The 12,082-nt window shown below is 37.6% G+C and overlaps 1 protein-coding gene across 2 annotated transcripts in view; it reads left to right on the forward strand.

The window, feature by feature from the left end:
- The window catches only part of TSPAN12 (tetraspanin 12), a 256,980-nt gene that overhangs the window by 179,597 nt on the left and 65,301 nt on the right, over nt 1-12,082 (forward strand). For both annotated transcript variants that reach the window (XM_073652070.1, XM_073652071.1), the window contains exon 7: nt 11,501-11,644. In XM_073652070.1, the coding sequence (XP_073508171.1) occupies nt 11,501-11,644 (144 nt within the window). The remainder of the gene's footprint in view (nt 1-11,500; nt 11,645-12,082) is intronic.

The raw sequence follows: 12,082 nt of genomic DNA on the forward strand, positions 1-12,082 counted from the left end.
ATCGGCACTGTCCCCATTGGGGCTCACGATGTAAATTCCCTATCAGTATGTCTTTGGAATGTGGGAGGAAACCGGAGAACCCGGAGGAAACCCACACAAACATGGGGAGAACATACAAACTCCTTGCAGATGTTGTCCTTGGTGGGGTTTGAACCCAGGACCCCAGCGCTGCAAGGCTGAAGTGCTAACCACTGAGCCACCATGCTGCCTGGTTGATGTGTCTTCTAACACAACATGTCTTGACTTGTCCTGGCTCCAGGAGAGCTATCTTTGTTTTGTCTAATGGTGAAATATTTAAAAGTGTACAAGCAAAAGTGTACAGCCAAATGGCCATTTGTTAGATGGATAGAATATTTCTCTTATTCTCATCTAGTGTTCATGGCCAGACACTGTATTCTTCAAGATTTTGCTGTTGAGAAGCAGATGAATCATCCATAAAACATTTAGTCTCCAAGTGGAAAACTTTAACCAAAAATAGATGCACTGATTTCTGAGTTTCCGCAGAGTGCCTAGACAATAAGAGAATGTGAGTTCATCAGCAGGCCGGTCCCTACCTTCAAGTTCGGGGCTGAAAAACACTGTATACAAGTTCCTGGTATACAAACCTATACCACATATATAGACCTCTATATAGACCAATAATATCCTACAGGTTGCAATGATTGCATACTGCCTAGAGGAAAATAATGTGAGTAGGGAGACACTGATGTGGTGATTGGGGGTGCTACATTGAAAAAAGTTAATTAAGGTGTAATAAAAAATACCCCCCTTCCAAAGTATATTTCTTTATTAATTGAAATCATGTATATAGAAGAATAATAGCGTAGGAGCGACACCAGCTAAAAAGTGGGTGCCATGTCTGCTGAATATAATAAATAAGTGGAGGCAGCACAGCAACAACATAAAGTACAATATACAGTTATATGAAAAAGTTTGGGCACCCCTATTAATCATAAGCTTAATGTTTTATAAAAATTGGTGTTTTTGCAACAGCTATTTCAGTTTGATAAATGTAATAACTGTTGTACACCATAATGTTTCTGCCTTGAAATGAGGTTTATTGTACTAACACAAAATGTGCAATCTGCATTCAAACAAAATTTGACAGGTGCATAAGTATGGGCACCCTTATCATTTTCTTGTTTTAAATACTCCTACCTACTTTTTACTGACTTACTAAAGCACTTTTTTTGGTTTTGTAACCTCATTGAGCTTTGAACTTCATAGCCAGGTGTATGCAATCATGAGAAAAGCTACTTAAAGTGGCCACTTGCAAGTTGTTCTCCTGTTTGAATCTTCTCTGAAGAGTGGCATCATGGGCTCCTCAAAACAACTGGCAAATGATCTGAAAACAAAGATTATTCAACATAGTTGTTCAGGGGAAGGATACAAAAAGCTGTCTCAGAGATTTAACCTGTCAGTTTCCACTGTGAGGAACATAGTAAGGAACTGGAAGAACACAGGGACAGTTCTTGTTAAGGCCAGAAGTGGCAGGCCAAGAAAAACATCAGAAAGGCAGAGAAGAAGAATGGTGAGATCAGTCAAGGATAATCCTCAGACCACCTCCAGAGAGCTGCAGCATCAACTTGCTGCAGATGGTGTCACTGTGCATCGGTCAACTATACAACGCACTTTGCACAAGGAGAAGCTGTATGGGAGAGTGATGCAAAAGAAGCCGTTTCTGCAAGCACGCCACAAACAGAGTCGGCTGAGGTATACAAAAGCAGATTTGGAGAAGCCAATTTCTTTTTGGAAGAAGGTCCTGTGGACTGATGAAACCAAGATTGAGTTGTTTGGTCATACAAAAAGGCGTTATGCATGGCGGCAAAAAAACACAGCATTCCAAGAAAAACACTTGCTACCCACAGTAAAATTTGGTGGAGGTTCCATCATGCTTTGGGGCTGTGTGGCCAATGCCGGCACCGGGAATCTTGTTAAAGTTGAGGGACGCATAGATTCCACTCAGTATCAGCAGATTCTTGACAATAATGTTCAAGAATCAGTGATAAAGTTGAAGTTACTCAGGGGATGGATCTTTCAGCAAGACAATGATCCAAAACACCACTCCAAATCTACTCAGGCATTCATGCAGAGGAACAATTACAATGTTCTGGAATGGCCATCCCAGTCCCCAGACCTGAATATCATTGAACATCTGCGGGATCATTTGAAGAGGGCTGTCCATGCTCGGCGACCATCAAATTTAACTGAATTGGAATTGTTTTGTAAAGAGGAATGGTCAAAAATACCTTCATCCAGGATCCAGGAACTCATTAAAAGCTACAGGAAGCGACTAGAGGCTGTTATTTTTGCAAAAGGAGGATCTACTAAATATTAATGTCACTTTTCTGGTGAGGTGCCCATACTTATGCACCTGTCAAATTTTGTTTGAATGCAGATTGCACATTTTGTGTTAGTACAATAAACCTCATTTCAAGGCAGAAACATTACTGTGTCCAACAGTTATTACATATATCAAACTGAAATAGCTGTTGCAAAAACACCAATTTTTATAAAACATTAAGCTTAAGATTAATAGGGGTGCCCAAACTTTTTCATATAACTGTAGGTAGACTTTATTAGCCCATGTGGCAACATTTTGGTTCAACCTTGCTAGAGAAAGGTTTACACATTCAACCAAAATGTCACGACATGGCTAATAAAGTTCACCTATATTGCACTTTATTTAGTTCCCTGTACGATCTACAACAGGTGAAATAAATATTGAACATGTCACCAATTTTATGAGTAAATATATTTCGAAAGGTGCTATTGACATGAAATTCTCACCAGATGTCTGTAACTACCCATCCAATCCACACAAGCAAAGAAATTAAACAATAGATGTTCATAAATTAATTTGTGTGTAATAATGAAAAATGACACAAGGAAAGAGTATTGAACATGCTTACTGCCATTTAATTAATACTTCATACAAAAGCCTTTGATAGTGATGACAGATTCAAGATGCCTCCTGTATGGAGAAACTAGTTGCACGCATTGCTCAGGTGTGATTTTGGCCCATTCTTTCACACAAACACTCTTCAAATCCTGAAGGTTTCGTGGGCTCCTTCTATGTACTCTGAGCTCTAGATTCTTCCATAAAGTTTCAATTGGATTAAGGTCAGGTGATAGGCTGGTTCATTCTAGGAGCTTTATTTTCTTTCTCTGAAACCATTTGAGAGTTTCCATGTGTGAGTTGGGATCATTGTCTTGCTGAAATGTCCACCCTCGTTTCATCTTCATCATCCTGGTAGATGGCAGAAGATTTTTATCAATAATGTGCATTTGTCAATTCATCCTTCCTGCAGTAATATGAATTTTGCCAGTGCCATATGCTGAATAACAGCCTCACACCATGATGTTCCCACCACCAAACTTCACTGTTGGTATGGTGTTTTTGGGATGATATGCAGCGTCTTTTGGCCTTCAAACATGGTGTGTATTATGGCATCCAAAGAGTTAAATTTTGGTCTCATCTGACCAGACTATATTCTCCCAGTATTTCACAGACTTGTCTAAATGTTGTTAAGCAGATTTTAAACGTGCTTGAACGTGCTTTTTGTTAAGCAATGGAGTATTGCATGGTGAGTGTGCATACAGGCCATGGAGGTTGAGTGCATTACTTATAGTTTTCTTTGAAACAATTCTACCTGCTGATTCCAGGTCCTTTTGTAGCTCTCCACAGGTGGTCCTTGGCTCTTGGACAACTCTTTTCACTCCTCTGTCTGAAATTTTATGGGTAGCACATGATCATAGCCAGTTTATGGTGAAATTTTGTTCTTTCCACTTCCGGGTTATGCCCCCAACAGTGCTCACTCGAACATTCAGTAGTTTAGAATTCTTCTGTAACCAATGCCATCAGTATGTTTTGCAACAATAAGGTTGCCAAAGTCTTGAGACAGCTTACTAGTTTTACCCATTTTCACATGTTTCTTGTGTGGCACCTTGATAATGAAACACCTTTTTATAGACCATCAGTTGAACCAGTGGATATTATTTTTCACTAAGTGGCAGGATTTCTTTCTAATTACTAATAGATTTCAGCTGGTGTCATGACTTTTAATGGCTTTTTGCACCTCTTTCTTCATGTGTTCAATAGTTTTTCCCTGTGTTATTACTTATTAAACATAACATAATTTATTGACATTTATGGTTTGATTTCTTTGCCTGTTTGGATTGGATGGGTTGTTACCGACATCTGGTGAGAATTTCATGTCGATAGCATCTTTAGAAATATATTTACTTAGAAAATTGGTGACATGTTCAATACTTATTTCACCCGCTGTACATACAGGTGCATCTCACTAAATTAGAATATCATCAAAAAGTTAATTTATTTCCGTTCTTCTATACAAAAATTAAAACTCATTATATAGAGTCATTACAAACAGAGTGATCTATTTCAAGTGTTTATTTCTGTTAATGTTGATGATTATGGCTTACAGCCAATGAAAACACAAAAGTCATTATCTTTTTGATGATATTCTAATTTAGTGAGATGCACCTGGGTATGTATATAGATAGATAGATTGCTTTCCATTGGGCTGTAGCTGGTTTTGCTGCTCAGTTCCTCTTATTCAGTGAATTGAGGTGAGCAGTTTATGGTCAAGAATGATTCTGGAAGTATCAAGCAACCATCGGCAGTGACCATTAAATACCCAAGCCTAATTGAGCTTTTTATTTCTCATATATAGGACTCAACAGTGCACTTTCCTGTATTATGTCCGGTGAGCTTGAGACCCCTGGACACCCAATGCTGGGAGCAGCGAGGTCAAAATAGACACAACTTAGCACTTTGTGACAAATTCTAGATGAAACTTTTCCGAGCGTCAGTGTGACAACTCCAGAACGGCTAACTGTATAGTAAATGAAGCTTGATAATCTGCCATAATAATCTAAGCAGAGGGTGGGGATATGCTCTACTAGAGCCAGAACCCACCTCCTATGCCTGCCCCCATAAATGCATTGAGCATAATACAAGTATTTCCTTCCTATTATTTTATAATCATAGTATGTGTATATTATTACAAAAAAAATCACATATCTAATTGCTGATTCTTTGTGTTTCCTCACTATATTCATCATTCTTTTTTTAATATTGTGCTTTTATGATAATGCAATTTCAGTTTAAATGATCAGAATACAAGAAAGAGAAATTATCTTTTGTTTTATGGGAAGCATAATTAAAGAAATGAATATAAATTGTTTGTTTTTATATATATAATGGGATTTGCATTTTTCCTAGCTACACATTGCTGGGTAAATGACTGCCTTGTAAATCATAGCTTGGTGCCCATGTATTAGTCACCAGGCTGGAGTGAATGTTTTATACACAAGGCATGCCTAATAAATGGTATGCAGAGATCCAATTGTTCCACCAGCCTCTATCCTGATGTATGTTGGGAGATGAATTTGAGTCATAAAACAATGAGATACAGATTTTCAATTATAGCATGAAGAGAGTGAGTACGAGCAGCAGATTAATCGACTTACTTTCAAAGGTTTTAAAGTTTGGAGGCATTTCCTGTAATTATAGTAAATTAAACATCAGATTCGGGACATTGACAAATGAAGACATGCTCTATAACTGTGACTTTGAAGAAGATTTATTGGGCTTGGATGCAAATAAATAGCAGCTCCGCATAATGATTAAATGTGCCACTTTGACACTTGGGCACTATTCATCTGCTGTCTACTTTAGTTGCTGCCCATGGCATTTTTTAGTTAAAAAAAAAACCAACAACTTTGTTTTGACATGAATACTATTTGCAGTGCAATATTGCAATCATTGGGTGATTGATGTTTCGTAAGTTCAGTATCAGTTTAGATTTCCAGTGGGGATAGCCCCCAAATAGAGAGAAGCTCAGGGATAGATCTATATTCATCACTGTGTAAAATGACTTTATTCATTTCATTCAGATTTATGCATAACCTGCTAAAAATATACACGTTATCTTCTATTCATCTCCATATTATCGTATACAGTATAGATTTTACTTGGGTCCTTTATGACATTTTATTATTTATTAGTAGATTAGATATTAGGCAATGAATTTCATCTGGTTGCAAGCTGAGGTTATGTAATTAGGATAACTCTCGGAGGAGCAATAACCAAATGTTATTGATGGACATAAATATCTGTATTGCTTTACAAGGTTACGTTAAAGACCAAGAGACAGTCTCTTTTTAGCAGATGACATCTGAATATAATGCACAATAACATAATGTTGTGCAATATATACTGTCAAATGTTAGATTAAAAAATTGCTTTGGGATTTTTTAATAGGTCACAAGTAGCAATTGTGCTAGAAATAAAATAGATTTATAATTTATCTTTTTTTTAAAAATATCACCCCTTTATTCCTTTAGGTTGTTCAAAAGAACATTAATACAATGTTGCCTAATACGATTGCTGCAATACAAAGTAAATGAGCGGCTATGTGTCGTAAACTGCATCGGTGTCGTAGGTACATTAGTACATTGCTCCCATCCCTGTACCCTGTGGCCCTGATTCATCATTGTCTTTGCCCAAGACAGAAACATAATGAACATATACCCTGTATACCCTGCTGTAAGTAAATGCAATAGTGCATATAAATAACGTAGAGTACTTGGTAAACACCTTTTTTGATCAAAAAAAGCGTAAAAGCCATCCCATCAGCGCTAAGGTGTACCACAATCGGGATGGTCCTAACCTCTAGCTTTCTTTGAGCTGGACATTACTTTTATATAGCTTCCCATTTGCTGTGTATCCATTCGAGATCTGGTTCTTCTCGGCCCTTATTCACACTGACGTCACTTTGACACATGGTAAGGTTTTAATACTAGAGGTTAGGACTATCCCGATTTGGGTACACCTTGATGCTGGTGGGATGGCTTTTACGCTTTTTTTTCAAACAAAAACTGTGTTTACGAAGTACTCTGTCATTTATATGCACTATTGCTTTTTACGTATTTACTTACAGCAGGGTATATGTTCATTTTGTTTCTGTCTTGGGTTATGTCTGTTTTATGGCCAGTGTGAACATGCTCTTATTTTCCATGCATACTAACTTATACTCCAGTTCGTCTTTTTTCGGTTAAGCATCATTGTCTTGGCTCCTGTTTTTTTGTGTAGTTTTGTGCCTTTTTTCTTTGCATCCAATTCATTATTCTATTTGTGCCTTTATTGAAGTCTATTTTATATCTGCTCACCTGTATTGTTTTCCGCTTTGTGGGCAGAGTTTAGCGATTCCAGATGTTTTTGCCTAATTCATCAATTGATACTTTTAAAAAAGACACTCTAGTCCATCCCTGGTGTATTTTTGAGTATGCCAGTGTTTTGGCACAATTGTTGTGCTATGTGGTGCAACTTTTGACACCAAAAAGTCGCAAAAAACTTTTTTGCGATGGATAGGTCATGTATTACATGAGTCATGGCTGCAATGTTCCATGTACGATTGTATGGAGTAATAAAGGCAACATCTTTGAATAGTTTTAACATTTTTCCTAGTTTAAAGTTTTTATTATTGCAACTAAAATAACATTGTATAATTAAATAGGAGGTTGCAAATTAGGCATAAAATTAGGTATAATGTATACAGTCCAATGGTTAGCATTAATTAATAAATTTATAACACAAGAACAAGAGGAAAAAAGAAAGAGATGAGATTCTCTGGTCTCAAGATATTATAACAATCTTGTATAAAAATATATAAGTGGATGATCCTATCCGAGGAAGAATCCCTCATGTTGCTTAAAATTAATTTACCTAGCTGAACTGTGTCCTTAGAGCTTCCCGTGATTAAGCCCAGCACCAGAGTCTGAAAAAAGTGTAAAATTCTGAGAAGAAAAGTCACAAAGCAACCATAAATTGAAGGAAGAAAGTCTCTAAACCTGATTTTCCAAGAATATACTAATGACAACGGAGTTTGAGCTTGACACAGTGTATTTGCATGTCTGAGTATTGGATCCAAAGGGATCAAATCTTTTCAAACAAGGGGATTCTATCCAAGTGAATACTGGAAAGTTTCTCGGTAACCATGATCCATGAACGTTGCAGTTTCGCTCAAGCAAGACTAATTAAGGGAGACTTACAGGTACCTGTAATATTTATACTAGTTGCAACTTTACTTGTGCCAGCCCCTGTGCTGGATTCAAATCAGAACATAGAGTATGGGAGGCAGAAACACTAACAGTGAGCCACAGGCTGCACTACTGTGTATAAGAGGATTGTTTTCTGACTAAATTTGTAAATACACCTGAAATAAGGTCAGCTAAACATCATAATTTTGGCAGGACCACCTCTCCCTGACCAGATAATGTTGAAGAAAACAACATTATTCGAGAAGATAAGTCACTCCAAGGGCAAACTCTAAAAATTTGCAGGTTTCTAATCCCCATCAGACAAATCTCTTTATTCAGAAACATGTATATGTATAGGGAGGTTGAGTGGAATAGCTATTGGCTTAACATTGTGTCTGGTGATAGCTACTAAAGGTATATGGTCAACTATAATATTCTTCTTCGGCAGAATATTTTAATTCATTTTATTTGGAAAGAAGTGTAATGAATTGGAAGTAAAAGCTACATTTTATTTAGTTGAGAATATTGTATTTCATCAACACTTTTATTTGCAATATCTTCATGCTCAGATATTTTATTTTCTTAACTTTCAGACTTGAGAATAAACCTTTATCTCCCATCAATACGATAAGGGATAGCTTCCCGCTCACTTGGAGTTCAACCACTGAGGCCCCAGTGATCCCAAGAACCGGGGCTCGCCTAATGGGACTACTGAAAATGGCAGTGTGCTCCCGTAAGAAAGAATGGAGGAGCAGTGTGCATTATAGACTTCTGCTCCCTTCACGTGAGGCTCAGAGCCCTGGTACTCTGGATCGCTGGGGGCCCCAGCAGTCAGATCCCTAGTGATTAGGAAGTTATCCCCTATTGCATGGGTAGGGAATAACGTTCAGACTTGAAAATTCGCCTTTAATACTTTATGCTACAAGTAATTCCGCTATTCATGATAAAGCCTCTCATGTTAATGTGTAAAAAATGTTGATTAACTATGGACAGAAAACACTCATGCCATTTGTATCTACTTACGAAACAATAAGATTAGGGGGAAGCACCCTTCAAAAAGTACATCACTAATACAGATATTAGATGCGAGTGCACAGCATAATATTGCAGTTATTTAGAAAGGTACTTTTGTATTGGACTTCTTAGAGACGTTCTCTGCCTAAATTAAATTTTAGAAAATCTTATATTGAAGGTTGAAATTGGTGAAAGCATGATGTGACTTCTGGGCAGGAGTTTTTATTCTCTATTGTCAGCGCAAAGCTAATCCGGCCTTGACCTTAACTTATCACATCTGACATTAATTTTGAAAGTGATACAGTGACTAACAGCTAGTCATTGAAAACGAAGTAGAGATTACTTAAGTCAGATCTTTGATCTGAGAGCAGAAGAATGAAATGGAAAATTTAAACTCAGACCACCCTTGTCTTATTGACATAGTAAGTAGATAAAAGTAGAAGTCTAGTGTCTGCTGTGAAATTTGGTAGAGTAGGAATAATGATACTGGTCTGTTTCCCAGGATTTGGCCTAGGCCCCTTATTTGTAAAGCACATCTTGTTCTTGCAATGTTTGTGGAACTATTGTTCATTTCCATGGGCCCCCCATGCAATGAGCATATGCTGACTACGTCCTTTAGGTTTACTCTTTGCCAGTATAGATTGATATACTTTTTTCCCCAATGTATAGGGAAGCTTGTTCTAGTGACACATGTTACTGAATGACTAGAGAGTGCCCTATGTTGAAGGTAAGCTTATGGACAAGGTTTTCAGAGAATATTCCCAATATACACCTCTGAAATAGCCAAAAGCGAGCTGAAAGCAAAGACTCGTGCATCTTGGATATTTCCATGCTTCAGACTTTATGGCAAGCATTTGAAGAGGACCTTTTTACCTTTCCAGCACGAATGTGCACAAAGTCAGATCCATAAAGATCATAGTTTCATGAGTTTGGCTTGGAAAATCTGCATGTAGTTTTGACCTCAACCCTACACCTTAAGTTGGAATGGAACACCAGTCATCATGGTGTGGCCTAATAAATAACCATTTGGCTGAATTCAAACACAAATACTTCAAAATCTAGTGCTAGGCTTTTTTTAGAAGAGGGTAGGATTCATGGTTTTTATTGGGTACATTAAAGAGTACTTAACAGCTGATTCAAAACTTTTAACTCCTCCATAAAAAAATCAAGCCCTCATGCTTCTATTTTAAAAGACATATAAGTTATCGCTCTTGAAAGAAGGAAAGGAAAAAAACGCAAAAAGAAAAAATGTTTTCCTTGTTAAAGGGCACCGGACAGCTGACACATGCTGCCCGGTCCACAGACAGGATGTATCAGACGCTGACTATGATTTCAGCCATGTATGTTTGACTCTGAAATGCTGCAGTGTTAAAGTCCCTTAAGGAGCAAAGCCGCACAAGTGAGTAGTCGAGAAGGCCGGCCTCAGCACCTTCTCTCCTTGAGTAATGGGTCTCTCACTGCGTGTGTGTGTGTATAGGGTGAGACCTAGCATTGCTAGCAAGCGGAGAGGAGCCGCCGGGGACCCGCTATTCTGATTAGTCAATGATGCGGCTTGGTTCCTGGCTTTTAAAGTATATTTTTGGTGCAGAGTTTGAGTCACACATACAAGGCTGAAATTTGTATCTGTCTGATACATGCTGCTGGTGGATTGGGCAGCATGTACCCGCTGTCAGGTTCCCTTTTTAATTTGTGCTACATTTTACTTGTAGCTTCCTGTACGTCCCCTGCTTGGCACAGCGCTAACATCATACAATGTACACCCCACTGAGTCAACAGGCATGAAAACATAAAATTCACACTGTCACCTAAAACAGATTACACAATTTCTTCTGCATTATGTCTAGAATTGCCTAACGAGTCATTGTAATTTGTTTTAATAAGTGTACTTTAATTGTAATGATGGGTATACTTTAACTTATATCTATGTGAATCTGCGTGTATTATATTTTTAGTCTTGTATAGCTGTATTGTAAGTACAAGCCTGAACAACAAGAAAGATCTTTAATTGTACTATGAATCATTGTATAATCCATTATTCTCCTAGCACAGAGGTATAATGTTTCACTTTTCACACTTGGTCAACAATAACTTCAATAGCTATCAGCCCTGGGTAAAGGATGATGTGCTTCGTGTCATTAATCATGCCTCAATTTTTATTTAAATAATAAAGCAAATAAGGTGTGATGAAGGCACCGCCAGGATCTGGCGGCTGAGTTAGAGAAAATAAGTGTCTAATTTATGACTGTATATGTGTATGCATTACTTAAGAATAAAATGCTACCATTATGCATAATGGGTTTGTCAATACATGGCAAGCTTGTGCTTTTTGGAGAATTGTGATTGCTTGCAGTTCATCTCTTATGGTCCGTGGAAGAATTGCGTAAGAGATTAATCACGGCATGCTTTTGTTTTTAAAAAGTTCAGGTGCTGCGGAGTGGTATACCTAACAGACTGGCTGGAGATGACAGAGATGGATTGGCCCCCTGATTCCTGCTGTGTGAAAGAATACACGGGTTGCTCCAAACAAGCACATCACGGAGATCTCAGTGATTTGTATCAAGAGGTACAGATTTATTTGACTTTTTTTTACATGTTTGACATTTCATTTTTTTCAATTTATTGACCGAACAGATAGATGGCAGATGCACAAATTTAGACGTGACATTAATTTTCTGTTTGGTGTCAAGAAGTATTATTAAAAATTGGACCTCCTGTACTGAATGTTACGTGATATTTATTAAGCCTCCTTGACACATTGGAGCAGATTTTCTAATTCTGTCTCATATATAGACAGTGCAATCTTTGACTAGACTGAAAATGATTTAGAACAGGGACTCATGCTAAATGATAAATTTGGTGCCTCTGTAGAGACTTTTGTCTGACTTTACACCATCTCTTGTTTGGTGTATGCTATTTGTTTTGAAACTAAAATTTAACAAAACATGGTGCCTGTTGTTGCATTTTCAGCTACACCCTTTTTCCTTTAAACCACACCTTAAAG

This window comes from Phyllobates terribilis, unplaced genomic scaffold (assembly GCF_046119375.1).
Source record: "Phyllobates terribilis strain yellow unplaced genomic scaffold, ASM4611937v1 Scaffold_11__3_contigs__length_659146591, whole genome shotgun sequence".
Classification (NCBI taxonomy): Eukaryota; Metazoa; Chordata; class Amphibia; order Anura; family Dendrobatidae; genus Phyllobates; species Phyllobates terribilis.